Below are 15670 nucleotides of genomic sequence, written 5' to 3'. Positions count from 1 at the left end.
TGGGTAACGTAACAATAATAAGTTCCTTGACAAGTTTTATTCTTCAATCAATTCACAATTTGGGATCATGTACAATAAATAATAATCTGCATTAAATAATCAGTTGCACACATTTTCTTGGTCAAACCAGTTTAAACTCCTGGGAATCAGCCTTGGCACCAGTCCGCACCCTGTTGCAAAACCAAATAGATCCCTCGCATAATTTCATATTGTTCAAGGGTATGCTTCAAGTAATTTATCAACTGTACCCTTGTATTTGCCAATATCCAGTCGGGGTAATTCGCAACACTAGTTCAAGTAATTTAACAATGATAAAATCCACGCGATTTTCAGCAAAGCCATTTTTGAAATTAAAATTACTCACCGACAGTAGACCCCTAGAAAAGGATAATTCAATTTCAATGGGTTAATTAAACTAACAAAACAACATCCACTTAAAAATGAGGACATATAAAATCAGGACTGACCTGGACTTTGGGGCTGGGCACAGCCGTATCCTAAAGGTAATTAGTTATCGCAAAATATTTACACATACCTGCATCACATTTTTGCTAAATTTATTCAAAATAGTTGTTATACCCCAAGATACGATTCCTGAAAAAATAAAAGATATAATTATTAGAAACCGGATCTCAGAGCTGGACTGGAGATTGCCACGTGTAACGTCGTAACGGACCTATTAAAGTTTTCCTTCCACCGTTATCAATAATTAGCGGACCTAGAAAGAAACATGATTTTTTCTAGTTATTATAGCATCCATGCATACAGGTTAATTTCATAGGTCTTACCACCACTGTCGCCCTAAAAATCAGTTAATGACAAACAACATTACTTTGCGATTACTCTATTTTTGCGAAAAGCGGATGCACGACTTACCTGGCACGAGTCTTTTCCACCAGACGCCAATAGACCGGCACAAAGCCTGGAATGAGTTACAATATAAGATGTGATATCTCCATGTTTGGTGTAAAAACGTCTTACATGTTTTTGGTAATTTTCCCATTATATTTCGACCGAGTGTTACATTCAGAGTTGGAAAGAACAGGAACGGTGACTTGTCGCAAATTGGATGATGTTGAACCCCCTGAAAAATGCATATAAACTTCATTTTTTAAATTGTATTTCCAAAACTTTAAAAATTCAAAATTTATTACAACCCCTTGCAATACTCTGGACATATTTTGTAAGCTATTCATGCCAAACCCTAACATACACATGCACCCAAGCGTGGGCGAGCTGATCTGTCGAAATACCTTGCGACGTTGCTCCCCAGCCCGTCTAAAAATACAACATTGGGTGACAATTAATAACTAACTTTTAACATGAATCATGAATTACTAGTCGTTACTGATATCACTTACGACAGTGGCGTGTATTCCAGCAAAATCATTTGTACTCGCCGATGGCAAACAGATTGGGATGTATCCATTCCCGAGTGGGACAGATTGTGCCAATTTGAGTAAAGCAATATCGTTGTCTAAATTAAATATGTATAATAAGACAACGTAGCGATAGATTAAAAATTATAGTGAGGATTTACCAATGTTGTTTCCGTTGTAATTTTCATGCATTTTGATTGACTCTACTCGAATAGAGACTGGTTTGGCTCCATCACTGCTGCTGCTAAAATCTTGCTCATTTAACACAACCGTGATGCGACTGGCAGTTTGACCATTAACACAGTGACCTGAATATTCATATATAAATTTTTTCCACCCTGGCACCCTCAGAACGTATAACTAGGACTTACTGGCAGTGACCACATATTTCGAATTGATCAAAGTGCCTAAATTAGATTAATTATGGTTAATTATAATTAAGATAACATCTTATGTGACGTAAGAGAAGGATGGATCACATACCCCCACAGTAAGGGCGTCCACCTCCACGGGTCAGGCCGACCATCCAGGGGTAGCTAAAGTCATGTCATTAAGGCTTACCCTCAAGCTCGGAGGAGTGAATCGGGTTTGGAGCAATATCCCAGTTTCAACCTTCTCTCTCGCTTTGCGTAATGCATTGTAGTGCCTATCTCGAAACTTCGCATCGACCCTGTGGGGGGGAGGAGTCGACCCCAGGGTTCATAATAGTGGAATATGTTGCACTCGTCTTTCTGCGTCTGATGGTATTTTTTTCAAATTTTTTGGACTCGCCCGAAGGGCTGCAAATGGTTTACCATCAAGTAATGTAACCTTATGTAGACTGGTAAACCATTTGCAGCCCTTCGCGCGAGTCCAAAAAATTTGAAAAAAATACCATCAGACGCAGAAAGACGAGTGCAACATATTCCATTATGAACCCTGGGGTCGACTCCTCCCCCCCACAGGGTCGATGCGAAGTTTCGAGATAGGCACTACAATGCATTACGCAAAGCGAGAGAGAAGGTTGAAACTGGGATATTGCTCCAAACCCGATTCACTCCTCCGAGCTTGAGGGTAAGCCTTAAGTTAACCTTGTGTAAAATCATGCTGATGGGATGAGGATTAACTTTGTAATTTATTACTCTTTGATGGAAGCCGTAGTACCTCCCACAATTCTTCTGGAAGGTTTCCCACATTCTGTCGTAGATATTCAAGTTTGCATATTTAACAAAGATTTTTGAATCAAGGTGTTTCTTGGCCGTATTTCAGCTTACGACAAGATGCTCGACTGTTTTGAATAAATCCTGACGACAGATCAATGTCCGTTAAATTTGAGGGATTAAAATCCTCGGGGATGGGGTTGACGGTGGGGTAGTTGTAGTCGGCGTCTGGGCGTGGGAATGGGGTGGACGGCAGTGGGGCGTCTCTGTCGCTGAAGGGGACAAAGGTCGTCCCCTCTGGCTCGGTCACCTCCGTCACGCTATCCACGTCCCTCTTTTCCCTATCAATCTCATTCTGCTGGTCATAGTCGACGTTGGAAATGGCAGGGACGCGGGGGTCAAAAATCCCTAACATAAGCAATTTATTTTTTTCGCTGTAGCCAAGTATTTACTATTCTAACACATTTTTCATACGATGAACGATATTTTCAAGTCATTTTTATAATTCTTGCCTGAAAAAGTATCATCCTGAGCAACAAAGGAAGGGTCGATGGTGTAATCAGTTGCCTACAAAAGCAAATTGAGTACATTTGGATGTATTTATGACGATGGTGGATGAGCTAATTTAATAATTCATACATACATATTTAGCGAAACGGTGAAAATTGATACTAATTTTAAAAGATCATTGGACTCGAAATGCAAATGATCACGGAATGAGGCGTAAAATGTTGTATATCAAACCCGCATAGATCATGGCAGTAAAATTTGGCCGAAACAATTAATGAAAGTCGTAAAAATGGGGAGAATAAACCGGGTTTCGCATCACTGAAAGCAACTTGTCACATAAACATGTCATTTTGGACAGGAATGCAACAAACAACTCGACTTTTGGGAATTGAACAAAACCTGCGAAAACCAGACACGATCGAATAATACGAGAATCCAATTTCTTTGCCCATGACAAGTGCACAATGGTGAAGATGTTCCGTTGGGTATAAAAAATTTGGATCATTTTTATATTATCAATATTAAAATGTATTGCACATCGCCCAAGAAAAGATGAGGTAAAACTTCACCTACCGTTTCAATCGAGTACGACTCAGCATTATGGATTAACGCCAATTGAAAAATGGCAAAATACACAATTTTGAGACGCACATGTCCAAATTCCGAGGCCTTTGTTGTACCCATGCTGATTTTGGATTGACGTGTGGCGTGTGTGGTGCAGTGCATATCACTCTGAATATTCGAACCAGTTGCCGGAATTATTAGAAAATATTAGGAATATGAAACTGCTCTTGACAGATGATTTCTACTTCTTAACGATTAGAAATCACAAAAAAAATGTTTCCCTGTTACGTACAAGGAACAACCTGGGAGCGTTAGACAGGTCGACTGCCGACTGGATTAGCGAGGAGGTCATTCTCCCTCTTTATACATAAGCACCATCGCATTTAAACACCATTTATGAGCGAGTCGAAGAAAGAGTAAGTAAGGAAGTAAGTAAGAGACCCGTCTTCTTGAAAAAGATGAGATTATACGAGTGCCTGCATTGCTAGGAGGATTGTGATGTAATTAATCTATCACCTTTTCTCAGAGGAGTTGGGATAATAAATGCCAAACATCACCTTCCTCCGAGTCAAGCTAGCTAAATAACAACATATTATTGCATACTGTAATCTGTGGTTGGTTGGTGAATGAGTGAGCGAATGACAGTGGATTTTAGCTGATATGTACAAAATTGTAAAGTGGATTTCATTTAAACTTGACATATTAAGAAAAGTGTAAAATTCGCGTTTTATTGCCAGACTGAAGGGCAGATTACAAACACTTGTATTACAGTATTAAGACAAAATGTATTTGCAAATGCCCTGCAACATTACAAAAGTATAAAAACTTTATCAGACATGGAATTTTTAGAATTATTGGACTGGACTGCTTTGGTAATCAAAAAAACAAGCAAACTTATTTTTAATATTTTATGAAAAGGACCGTTTAGCATTGTTGAATCATTTCGTCGCACAACTTTTGCAGATTACCATTTGACGTTGTCATATGTTCAATCTCATTTTCGAGTTTCTGAATCTTTAATTCACCCATTTTGACTGAAGCTTTGAGTTTGAAATTTTCGCTATTCAAAATATTCAGTCTTGACTCTTGATCCTGTTTCACCCTTTACACAAAAAATAATGTGACAATTTGGTAATAAAAATAATATACAAAATCATGATAACAATGATCATACTGTAAACGTATAAAATTATTACTTTATTGTCATCTCCTGGACTTTTGAATCAGTGTATTCGTACTTCTCGTCCATTCGACTCGCACGCTTTTCCAATTGTGCTATACGTTCTGTTAAAGTTTTTTTGTTAAGCTCAAAGTTCTTCTGGTAAACCTTCCCACTTTCATAACATCTGAAAATAGAAATATAACCAGTTGTATCATATCGGAAAGTTGGGGAGATAATCGAATTTGATGGCAAATGATTACAATAACACTTCGGCGAATGCTGTTTCCATTTCACTCAAGTCTTCTTTGGCCAAGATTGTCTCCTTCCTAATTTCTTGATTTGATTGGATTGAGTTTTCTAAAGCCAATTCTAACGCTTGATACTCTTTCATTGCTGCTTGAACTTTCTCTTCTAAGAGTTTCATTTTCTCGGTCTGTGCGTCCAATTCTGCAGTATCTGGTTTATTAATATCAAGAGGGGTACCAGCGTCAACAAGTTGGTCCGATGTTTCCACAACGGCGTGGTCAATGATGTTACTGTTAGACCTTTCGTTTTCGTTGACATTTCCAATGTCATTGCTGTCGGAAATGCGACCTGATGTATTGTTGACATGCTCAGCAGCCTGTTCTGTAACAGGATCAATCTGCATCGGAAGTTCTCGTGACGCTGGGACAAGAGGATCAAATTTGACAAATAAGGAATCCCTGGCCAAGTTCTTTGCAGAAGGAATACCAGAACCTCTTGTCAACAACATGTCCCATTCTTCTGGGTTTTGAGTAGTAGCAAAATCTATACAAATTTCAACAAAAAACAACTCTTATTATAGTGTATCCAAAATACAAAGAAGTAAACTTTGTACCTGTTGCGCTAACCCAATCGTGCTCATCTTCAGTCTTGGTTGTTGGTCTGCTTATAGGAATGGCGAAATCGTTGAAAAGTGGAACCGGAGGTTTAGCTGCTTCTGCAGGAGTTTCAACAGCGCTGTTATTGTTGAATCCTTCGTTTTCATTGCCATTTTCGCCAACTTCTAGGTTACAATCAAAAACTTCACCAGACGGCTCATCACGTTCAATAACCGGATCAGGCTGAGGCGGAAGCTCTCGTGACAGTGGGACAAGAGGATCAAACTTGACAAACAAAGAATCCCTGGCCAAGTCTTTCACAGAAGGCAGACCAGAACCCCTTGTCAACAACATGTCCCATTCGGTAGGATTTTGAACATTAGCAAAATCTGCAACATATAGAACCAAACGCATATAAAACAATATCTTCCGAATAAAACAACATTTTTTTCAAACTTGACTTACCTGACGCATTCATCCATTGGTTTTCGTCCATAATTTCGCTACCAAGGTCAATTCCACTGACAAAATGAGCCCCAACTTGCAATGGCCGTTCAGATTCACTAGACGGCGGTTCAATACTTATTGAAGTCATTGCATCACCTGAATTAAGTACTATAGACGAGTCCTTCATAACATCTACTTCGTACACCAAAGGAGCATCTCCAACAGAATTACGAGGATTATTTTCTTTGTCCTCCTCATCTTCTTCGGATAGTATAGCAGTCCTGTCCGTTGCAATGATGGAATCGTCGCCCAAGGAAAGAATGTCCAACTTGAGAGCGAGGTCACTAAGGTCGGAAATGTTTGGTTGTAATTGTGGGCTGATGGGTTGTTCCGCCATACTGTCGACTAAATGAACCAAAAGAGGGACAAAAAAATTAAGAGAACGGAAATAAACCAAAAAAAAGAAAACGCTACTGCTCGTTCTTCTTCTCTTTGGTGGATTCTGAAGTAAATTCTATTTCTGTTTGCATGGAACAATAACAACGGACGAGCCCGGCTCAGGCCGCTTCGTTGCCATTGGGGTAATCTCGTCTCAAAGTAATATTTGTAGCTCACTTTCCCATGCATTTTCAATATTTTCATTGCTTTGTGCATTTTCAGATGACTCCTTTGTGAGATGATTCAATTTCGTTTGTACTATTTATTCAAGTTAATGTGTAGCCCACTGAATCGTATCTGGTGGATCATTGTAATATTGACTTTATTATGCAAATAGCATGCATTGGAGGAATAATTGAACCAGCATGCGTAAATCGATTTTGCGAAATACATGTTTTGAATTATTTTTATTATGAATGTATGAATATATACGTTTACATATTCTTTATATTAACTTGGACGAATTTATTTTAAACCGTTTTGCATTGGCATTCTTTACAAAGATGACCACTTGGACTGAGGTTTATACACTTTTGTTTAGTTAAAATTTAAGCTGTAGATAAAGCGAAGTTTAATCTAAATCCTCGCTTAGCCGTATTAATCAATACATATACATACGCACGCAAAGGTAATCAACTAAGTCCAGAGAAATGTAGTTGCCCCGTAATAATTATTCACATGCGTTCACTGGACGAATCTCGTATAAAATATTAAAATGTCCCTGAAAATGGTTTTGTGGCGAGCATTTCCGAAAAATCGGCACCGACGCCTGTTCGTGGGGTTTGTTGCGGCTGTGGTTGTGTTTGGCCTGGTCGTGAAGCTACTTTCGCAAGGACTTGACAAGGCAGCTCACCGTTTTAACGATTCTGACCTCAATAGAGACAACTTTGAAGCTGAATTTGATTCGGAAGAGGAATTATTTTTGGACCATTTTATCAGCAAAGATGAACAGAACGCCAAAATGGAAGAAGAATTAACGGCTTTGGCACTATCACAAGTTGGAAACTTACCCAATCGCAATTTCATATTGAAAGGACGTTCAGGAAAGTTTTCAAGTTGTGGAAATTTTCCGGATTTATTCCGTCTAGAATTCAGTAATTTGCATTGGCAGGTTTGTACATAATTTCTTAAGCTTTCAAGACTTAATAAAGTGACTTATGAAAAGGTTCAAAGAATTGGGAATCTCACCTTCTACCTCTACAGAGCGTATGTTGACAAGCGCCCCAGTAAGGGAACAGCAGGACCACTAATTCGCATCTTGGCTATGGTGGATGAACCCAATAATCTCTTAAATGTTCATCCCGTATGCCAATTTTGGTATCAGTACGATAATAAAAGGCCGACAATTGTTCCTGTCCACCAAAAACTTCAAGTATGGTTCACTAAATGGAGCAAAAAGGGGAAATATACAGCATATCAATTAACTTGTTCTACTCCAGAATCAAAAGGTATTCAAAAGGTACAACATTTTCTCATTTGATATTTTATGGGTGAAAAATTTACCGGCATTATCTACACGGCTGTCGTTTTTGTGAAAGTAGGTTCCTCCAATTTCTGTATCGCTGGTGGGCCATGCTTGTGATAATGCTACCAACAACTTGGGAATACAATTAGTCAACGACATTGGTGATTCAGATTTTGAAGAAGCCGACCCGATCGACATAGGCGGCTCAGTAGCAAATAAAAAGAAGCTGCGTTTCGGCGTGTGTGTGAAAGGTCTGGACTTTCTTCACAATGATCAATCGTACCGATTAATCGAATGGATCGAGCTTCTGCTGCTTCTGGGGGTGCAAAAGATTTTCTTTTACGAGTTTTCAGTCCACCCGAACGTGAAAAATGTTTTGGACTATTACAAAAAACTTGGGAAAGTAGACGTGACTCCATTAACCTTGCCTGGCACACTGCCAAATGAGCCTGGCCTGACGCACTTATTTTTGTCAAACATGGTAAAATTACATGCATGCACATCATATATAGTTTAACTAAATACGAAAAATCCGGTTAAATTGGTTGAAATGTGCATGTCACAAAAATTAAATTAAAAAACATACACATTTCAGGGACACTCGACCAATAAGCGCAAAAATGAGGTCATTCCGTATAACGATTGCCTGTACCGAAACCTGAACCAGTTTGATTGGGTAATCAATCAATTAGCTATACTACCCGGCATTTAAAACTAAATGTTACAAAGCCGGAGTATTTCCCATTGTTTTTGTATTACTTATTAATTACTCGTGTATGCATTCCTCTAGATTGGGTTGTTGGACACAGACGAGGTAAATACATATATGCATCGTAGATATCATTTGTGAGGACGAACGATTGGACTAGTCTTTTTGCAGGTCATAATTCCGAAAAATGGCAACACGTGGGAGGACTTAATTATAGAGATTGATGAGCAACTTTCTAATCAACATAATGCAACACGTGACATGCCGATAACTTCCTATTGTTTCAGAAACATTTATTTCTTCGACTCCATTCCTCCCTGGGAGAAAGAGATAGCGGATCCAGTCCCAGCACACCTGCACATGATGAAAGTACGCAACATTTCCTTTCCTTGTTTATGACTCGTGAATTATGAGGCCCAGTCAATTTGCATTTCATTTTCATTATGTTGCAGCACATATATCGTGCAGGGAACTATACGCCTCCGAAAAAGTTCGTGAAATGCATTCACTCCACAGCCCACACTTTGCTGCTCCACAACCATTTTCCACTAAAGTGTATCGACGGTCCATGCAATATTCACCAAGTTGATGTTGACATTGCACAAATGCAACACTACCGACAGACCTGCGTTCGAGACTTGAAAAACTGTGACGACTATGAAAACTCTTTAGTTCCTGATTCTACAATTTGGAAATACAAGGATGCTCTTACAACGCGAGTAAATAAAGCAATTTCGCATATACGACATTTGGAATGAGGCTTAGACGTTCAGAGCTAAAAAAACTTAAAGGTTGCTTTATTTAGTTTTCATTACTTTCATGTTTTAGCTTGTTTTACACTTCTATTTTGTCCTTGTGCAATTAAAGATACGTATAATATCCCAGCAATTATTTAAACATTGATTTGGCATGCATGCACTTCGTTTGAGCGATTGACTTTCTGCCATATTTCACATTGGACGAATCAATACCTGCAAATTTCCCTGTCTTGTGCGGTTTGACACAAGGAGATTTGACGTGCGGGCTTCCAGCTAGCTATTAAATACTACACTTCTAGGTCATTCCTTGAAACCAAACCGTGTCAAATGAATAATTGAGAATACCTTCCCTCATCAACTTTATGTCACCTTGCTTCACTCTGCAGGCTTGGAATTATGCATGTCCCTGTCGACTGATATGATACCAACAGCGGCACTAATAACCAACTACTAAGAAACTGGAATACTTGGTGAAACAATTTGTGCATCTTTTCTCATTCGAGTCAAGTTCAGAGGAAGTGTGTCCCCAATTCCACGAGCAACTAGAGATTTTTCGAGACTGGAAGAGGCACTGTGAGACCAAGGATATTGTCAATTAGTGGCCTACTGACTGACTTCACTCCACTAACAAGTGCTTAACAATTTGGCTTGAAGTTTCGAACTGGAAATTCTCTGCTACACATCACATCTTCTCGAAAATGAAGAACTACACTTTAAGTTCGCCATTTGAGGATATTCCTCTGCCCCAAAACACCATATTGCCGACATACCTGGTTGAGAAGGCTAATGAATACGCCGCACAAGGGAAGACGACATGCATAGTAATTACAAGCTAAATGGATTAAGTTCATAATGTACTCTCCAGGTTTTTAAAATTTTCATGTACATATGACTTGGATTTGTCTAGACCGACACAATCACAGGAGAATCCTATGACTTTGGATCGTTTGACAGAACCACTCAAAGCGTAGCAAGTGCCCTTTACAAGCGGGGATTCAGAGCTGGGGACATTGTAATTTATCTGACCTATGACCTTTCTAAATTGCACATATTTTTCACCGGAGTCTGGCGAGCAAACGGCATCCCAAGAGCCTCTTATCCTGAAGACGACGAGGGTAATGATGTAGAATTACTTATGCATTAATTACAATTATGGTTACAAAATGTATTGTGTAATGCAAAGTAAATATGGTTTTTATGCTTTTTCGACACGTTCAACCATACAGCAACTCTTTTACATCGAGTCAAGGAATCTCGAGCTGGATGGATTTACTGTGAACCTGAGATGGCAGAAATATGTTTAGCAGTTGCAAGTGAAATTTATTGGGACGTTGATGTCATTGTAAATGGACAGGCGAAAGGTTGCTTATCAATTTTTGATTTGATGAATGACGACGGATCAGGTAGGCCTACTGTTACCCTGCTAATTTCTGTTAATTTCCATTCAAAACACTTGCTATAACATGCAAAACTTACAGCAATGCCAAAACTATGCACAAACCTTAGCGACCCTGCCCTTATATTAAGCACGAGTGGGACAACGTAAGCTATTTAGAAAACTTCCATACCCTTTAGATGACTGCTAATCCCTTTGCTGTAAACCTTTAGTGGGCCAAGTAAAGGAGCAGTGTTGTCGCATGAAGCCTTGATTACGGTCGTATTGTCCATGGTGAATCGACCTTTGGACAAGGAAAACCCGAATTTGACCATTACAAAGGGCACGCATATTTCGGGCTGCGTCATTCCAGCCATCGGGTTTGTCGACGGAGCCCACGTCCTTGTCATGCACACAATTAGACCAGAAAATGTTTTTGAAGCCATCAAAAAGTACCAGGTTTAAATTAGGACATTTGAATTATGCTTAAATGGAATTATGTAATGCGTCCATTGATAGAAATCTCTGGTGGTTTACAGCCTCGACATATTTTCGCATTTCCAGGAATGCTGTTGGCCCTTGTTAACCACCCCCTAGCTGCACAGTATGATTTTTCTTGTTTACAGTGGGCAAGCACTGGCGGCTCCCCATGTAAGAAAATTCAGAAAATTCGTTTTCATATAGTTTTTACAATAACTTGTGACTTGTGTATATTCTGGTTTCTAGTGACGCATGCGATGGTGAAGATAATTTTATCCCTTCCAAATATGAAGAAGGTTTTCAATGTGAGAGAGACAATAAGCATGCACAAATTCATATTCTTGTTAGACGTGATGTAGGACAAGCTACATCTACATCCCTATAGATATATGTTTACTTATCTAATACGCTTTTTATGAGTCAGATTATGGGTACGACCGAGGTGGGACTTGTCCTTAGCACAATGGAGTTTGACACCGACAATGCACCACCTGATTGGGAACTACCTGGTAGGATCGATTTTATTTAAAATTACGCTTATTGCGACAGTGTTACCTGAACGGTTGCATCGTTATTTGTTATCCTTTGGCAATTAGGACTTCCAGAAAATTCCGTTGGAAAACTAATGCGTGGAGTTTCCGCTCAATTTAGAGATTTGGAAACCGGAGAACAAATTCTAGGTCCAAATGAAACTGGGGAATTATACATTCGATACAAAGGAATGTTCTCCAGCTATTATAAAAATCCAGTGGTTCGCACCAAATCGACTTCTGCAGCAAACCTATGTACAACTTTTAATGGCATCACGTTTTATTCCAGGCAACACAGAATTCTATGACCTCAGATGGTTTCTTTAGGACGGGAGATGTGGGTGAGAGCCAAATCATGTATCAAATGGCGAACCTGAATTTCAGCGCACACCGCATATTATCAACTAACAAGGCTGAATATGAAATTTATGTATCGTAGGATTTTATGACGACGACGAATTTTTGTACGTGGTGGACAGAGCAAAGGAGATCTTTAAGTATTACGGGAATCACGTAAGCTTTCTCGGATTTGACAACGAGTGGGTCAATCCTACACATTTTAACAACACAGGTCTCACCAACGGATATTGAGAATGTCATCAACAACCATCCGGCCGTAGGAGAAGTCAGTGTCTCACACTTTGCATTGCTGTTAACATTGACATAATTAACCACTTCGCCCCTATAACGACTATGTGGCGTATTTGACCTTTACACCGAATACGACCATGTGGCGTAAGTTCCCTTGGCACCGGAATACGACGATGTGTCGTATTGACCCTTGACAACGGATCCGACTATGTGGCGTATTTTCCGTTCACGCCGGCCTACGACTATGTGTCGTATTCGAAAAAAAATTAGGTCATTGCCCTTCTAAGTCCAGGAAAGTATAGTTTTGAGACAATAACCCTTTTTTGGACGGGAAGATGAATTGCCTCTTCGGAATCAGTGTTATAAATGATGGCAAAAACAATTTATAGCCATGTGGCTATTTCTAGCCTATACGCCCTGTTTTGAAAATTCCTGTTTGATGGGATTTTCGTCACCTATTTCAACAGCGCTATCCGATAAGATTAGAGAAATTGTTTCTCTCGGATTTGGAACGCACCAACGGGCGTTTTTGGCGGGAAAACTAAACGTTCGGTGAATTGTATGAAATTAATATTATAGGCTACAAATAATATTGCCAGTCGGACAAAATACGTCAAAATTAATTATTACGCATCTGGACTTGGTGAAATTTCTTTGGGCGGGAAAATTAAGCGACTGCCCGGAATTAATAGCATTTAATTTTCCCGCTTAGGTTTGAGTTCTATTCACCAAAGGCTGGCTTAGAAAAGTTGATGCTACAATTAATCACTCCCGCTGCTGTCAATTTAAACTCATTTCAAGAACTTTTGGTCTTCCCTCCCAAAGTGTGCGTAAATTTTATGCAAGCTAGATGTACAAGAAACAATTTTTACATGTTTTAGTGTAACCACTAAATTAATTATAGCCTATATAACGAATTGAAAGCAAGATTTGCGAAGTTTAATTTTCCCGCCCAAATCGGCTTTTGGGGCGCTTGAGGCGCGATAATCGATTTTTTCGAATTTACGTACTATTATGTAAGTATTACTCAATGTTTGTTTAACTTTCCATGCAATTACAATCACTTTTAAAATTCGGCGTGTTGGCTATTTTCGGCTATAAACATTAGTGCTCGAAAAAATGCACAAATGCAAATTACAACTCAAAATCCGTTCCCAAATGGTTATTCGTATCAACTTTCATAAAAAAACTGTCCAGAATAATTCCGGTGGGAACACCATTTTTCAATTCATCTCCTAGTAATTAACGTCATGCAGTAGGTGAAAATTCCGGGGTCAAGGGAAGAAAAAATTCCACGTTGCTAGGGGTGAAAGCAGGGCGCATAAACTTTTTGTCGTCCGTGGTTTCTCCTAAGGGGGTGATGCAGGGATGAGCATTTTTTCAAAAAAATTAAAAAATTAAAAGTTCGGGAATTGCATGCAATTTTGCCATGGTAACCAACCAAATTCATGGCAAAATTGCATGCAATTCCCGAACTTTTAATTTTTTAATTTTTTTGAAAAAATGCTCATCCCTGCATCACCCCCTTAGGAGAAACCACGGACAACAAAAAGTTTATGCGCCCTGGGGTGAAAGGTATGAAAATATGCGTCGCTCAGGGGTGAAGTGGTTAACTTACCGTTTTATCATCCCGACCGATCTTGCAGGTTTGCGTCGTGGGAGTGGTCGATCCTGACGGAGGTGGTTACATTCCACGAGCGTTTTGCGTCATTCTGGAAGACTTCCAGTGCACTGAGGAGGAAGTGGTCGAGTTTGCAAATGGTGCGTTTGTTACATAACTCTCATAATAATATTCTCAGCCTTTTTGGTGCAACTCGTTTACAAAATGAAATGTAATTTTTGTGATAATAGGTCAATTGCCGAATTTTAAACATGTTCGAGGAGGTGTCTACTTTGTGAAGGTAGTCAAAACAATGGACATTACGTAATTTTAATAATTTATTACTTATGTACACAGCAACTTCCGAAAGGGAAAACAGGGAAAGTTTCTCGACAACTCGTGGAGCAAATAAAAATAGACTAATCATTCACCACTAATAGGAACCTGTAGTTCAATTGTCCTACATTTCCATCGGTTTGACAACATTGACACATGCAGAAACGTAGGACTTAAACTCGTAAACAATGTACAACGTGTAGATCCTATAAATATTCATGGCTTCAAAAATCCAGTCCACAATGTCCGACCTGACACTCATGATTCCAACAATGCTGTAAAGCGTGAACATTACAGTGACGCCCAAACGACACCAAAACCAGGTCTTCAATGCGGACCCATCCTTCTGCAAATACAATTTATTTGCCTGGTTAAGTTGGCGGAGATTGGAATTGGGAATTATCTCAAATTAGGAAACAACTTACGTGTGAAGCAGCTTTCAACAAAAGTCGACACATCCAAACCTAAGTTAAGGTCATGCAAATATGGACATTGTTCCGAACGTAAAAATTCTAACGTGTTAAAAACATTGTCTACCTCCATGCAAATGTGGGCGATGGCAAAAATCACAAAGCAGAGCAACAGAACTATTAAAATGTCTATAAAAAATGCACAAATCCATAGAGTCAAACCTGAACTTATCATTATTCATAGGCGGTAATTTAATTGAGCACACCTGCAGAGGGCACTCCTATTCCCATTAATTTCTTAAAGTCCTTATAGCTCATGGAACCGCTTGGCTTGGGAGTCTCATTTGGGGTGGGAGTGCTTCCCGACGCTTGAACATCCTCCTTTTCCGTCACGGCTCGAGACAGCTCACCTTCGTATTCCTCTGAAAATATGACAATTTAAATCCTCATAATTTTAGCACTCGCTGATTTAGTAGTGGCAGTTTTCTGGTAAATGTTACCTGATCTCTCTTCGTATATGTAACCTCCGCCAGCGAAATGGGATAAGATGTACAAGCTACAAAGGACCTACAATTACTTACCTATACATGTACATACATATCCTGACTGTTTTCGCAGTAATTCGAATGAAACATGTGTATGACGTACCAAATCGAATATGGCAATGAATTTGGCTGCCTTTTCGAATGAGACGAGTCCAAATAAAGGGTCAAACCTGGGCATGTCGGAATGCAAGTGTTGGAATTAAATTGACAACTTTTAGAAGGAATATGTCCTCTCTGAAGATCATGAACAATGAAACTTGGTTGTGCTCTGTTGTGGAAAAGGGGAGTGAACTGACGCCCATTTCCTTAAACAATGCATGCATTTTATCCTCGTGTTTTGTTTAACGTGCAAGGAATTTGTAAACACAAAAGTGTTTACAATTCCTGGAA

General features: G+C 39.3%; 5 protein-coding genes across 5 annotated transcripts; 2 read left to right on the top strand and 3 right to left on the bottom strand.

The window, feature by feature from the left end:
- Positions 1–9: 9 nt before the first annotated feature.
- LOC110858403 (trypsin) lies at positions 10–3944 on the bottom strand. The gene is made up of 18 exons (XM_022107175.2): positions 3602–3944; positions 3031–3085; positions 2633–2926; positions 2501–2555; positions 1863–1915; positions 1751–1786; positions 1541–1687; positions 1362–1477; positions 1254–1278; positions 982–1084; positions 877–922; positions 789–801; positions 677–718; positions 580–594; positions 468–497; positions 365–377; positions 249–288; positions 10–170 (listed from the first exon to the last, which is right to left on the bottom strand). The coding sequence occupies exons 1-18, from the start codon at positions 3752–3754 to the stop codon at positions 147–149; spliced, it is 1260 nt and encodes a 419-aa protein (XP_021962867.1). The 5' UTR covers positions 3755–3944; the 3' UTR covers positions 10–146.
- A 348-nt stretch (positions 3945–4292) lies between these two features.
- On the bottom strand, positions 4293–6581 carry LOC110858429. Its single transcript, XM_022107209.2, has 5 exons — positions 6062–6581; positions 5614–5985; positions 5015–5543; positions 4789–4938; positions 4293–4694 (listed from the first exon to the last, which is right to left on the bottom strand). Exons 1-5 carry the CDS (start codon positions 6438–6440, stop codon positions 4517–4519), a joined length of 1608 nt encoding a protein of 535 aa, XP_021962901.1. The 5' UTR covers positions 6441–6581; the 3' UTR covers positions 4293–4516.
- Positions 6582–6890: 309 nt separating this feature from the next.
- On the top strand, positions 6891–9539 carry LOC110858544. Its single transcript, XM_022107361.2, has 7 exons — positions 6891–7592; positions 7647–7940; positions 8023–8427; positions 8542–8622; positions 8737–8760; positions 8827–9024; positions 9108–9539. The coding sequence occupies exons 1-7, from the start codon at positions 7197–7199 to the stop codon at positions 9411–9413; spliced, it is 1704 nt and encodes a 567-aa protein (XP_021963053.1). The 5' UTR covers positions 6891–7196; the 3' UTR covers positions 9414–9539.
- Positions 9540–9625: 86 nt separating this feature from the next.
- On the top strand, positions 9626–14936 carry LOC110858543 (4-coumarate--CoA ligase 1-like). Its single transcript, XM_022107360.2, has 15 exons — positions 9626–10234; positions 10321–10528; positions 10640–10816; positions 10892–10955; positions 11022–11247; positions 11328–11439; positions 11515–11573; positions 11693–11777; positions 11865–12019; positions 12088–12139; positions 12238–12311; positions 12370–12423; positions 14036–14150; positions 14241–14290; positions 14347–14936. The coding sequence occupies exons 1-15, from the start codon at positions 10112–10114 to the stop codon at positions 14410–14412; spliced, it is 1620 nt and encodes a 539-aa protein (XP_021963052.2). The 5' UTR covers positions 9626–10111; the 3' UTR covers positions 14413–14936.
- Positions 14450–15628, bottom strand: LOC110858542. The gene is made up of 4 exons (XM_035858763.1): positions 15002–15628; positions 14863–14924; positions 14751–14789; positions 14450–14671 (listed from the first exon to the last, which is right to left on the bottom strand). The coding sequence occupies exons 1-4, from the start codon at positions 15051–15053 to the stop codon at positions 14450–14452; spliced, it is 375 nt and encodes a 124-aa protein (XP_035714656.1). The 5' UTR covers positions 15054–15628.
- Between the last annotated feature and the right edge of the window lie 42 nt (positions 15629–15670).

This window comes from Folsomia candida, unplaced genomic scaffold (genome assembly GCF_002217175.1).
Source record: "Folsomia candida strain VU population unplaced genomic scaffold, ASM221717v1 Fcan01_Sc021, whole genome shotgun sequence".
Classification (NCBI taxonomy): domain Eukaryota; kingdom Metazoa; phylum Arthropoda; class Collembola; order Entomobryomorpha; family Isotomidae; genus Folsomia; species Folsomia candida.
The sequence above is the reverse complement of the archived record's forward strand: the minus strand, read 5'-3'. Positions and strand labels throughout refer to the sequence as shown.

Coding starts and splice junctions, on each gene's coding strand:
- LOC110858542 (XM_035858763.1), bottom strand. CDS start 15,053: ATGAGCTATAAGGACTTTAAGAAATTAATGGGAATAGGAGTGCCCTCT. Junction 14,790..14,862: donor TCGCCCACATTTGCATGGAG/GTAGACAATGTT, acceptor ACCTTAACTTAG/GTTTGGATGTGTCGACTTTT. Junction 14,672..14,750: donor TGTTGAAAGCTGCTTCACAC/GTAAGTTGTTTC, acceptor TTGTATTTGCAG/AAGGATGGGTCCGCATTGAA.
- LOC110858403 (XM_022107175.2), bottom strand. CDS start 3,754: ATGCACTGCACCACACACGCCACACGTCAATCCAAAATCAGCATGGGT. Junction 1,478..1,540: donor TTACAACGGAAACAACATTG/GTAAATCCTCAC, acceptor TATTTAATTTAG/ACAACGATATTGCTTTACTC. Junction 1,085..1,253: donor CTGGGGAGCAACGTCGCAAG/GTATTTCGACAG, acceptor TGCATTTTTCAG/GGGGTTCAACATCATCCAAT.
- LOC110858429 (XM_022107209.2), bottom strand. CDS start 6,440: ATGGCGGAACAACCCATCAGCCCACAATTACAACCAAACATTTCCGAC. Junction 5,986..6,061: donor CCAATGGATGAATGCGTCAG/GTAAGTCAAGTT, acceptor TATATGTTGCAG/ATTTTGCTAATGTTCAAAAT. Junction 5,544..5,613: donor CGATTGGGTTAGCGCAACAG/GTACAAAGTTTA, acceptor AAATTTGTATAG/ATTTTGCTACTACTCAAAAC.
- LOC110858544 (XM_022107361.2), top strand. CDS start 7,197: ATGTCCCTGAAAATGGTTTTGTGGCGAGCATTTCCGAAAAATCGGCAC. Junction 7,941..8,022: donor AATCAAAAGGTATTCAAAAG/GTACAACATTTT, acceptor TTGTGAAAGTAG/GTTCCTCCAATTTCTGTATC. Junction 8,623..8,736: donor ACCTGAACCAGTTTGATTGG/GTAATCAATCAA, acceptor GCATTCCTCTAG/ATTGGGTTGTTGGACACAGA.
- LOC110858543 (XM_022107360.2), top strand. CDS start 10,112: ATGAAGAACTACACTTTAAGTTCGCCATTTGAGGATATTCCTCTGCCC. Junction 10,235..10,320: donor AAGGGAAGACGACATGCATA/GTAATTACAAGC, acceptor GGATTTGTCTAG/ACCGACACAATCACAGGAGA. Junction 12,140..12,237: donor CTTTAGGACGGGAGATGTGG/GTGAGAGCCAAA, acceptor TATGTATCGTAG/GATTTTATGACGACGACGAA.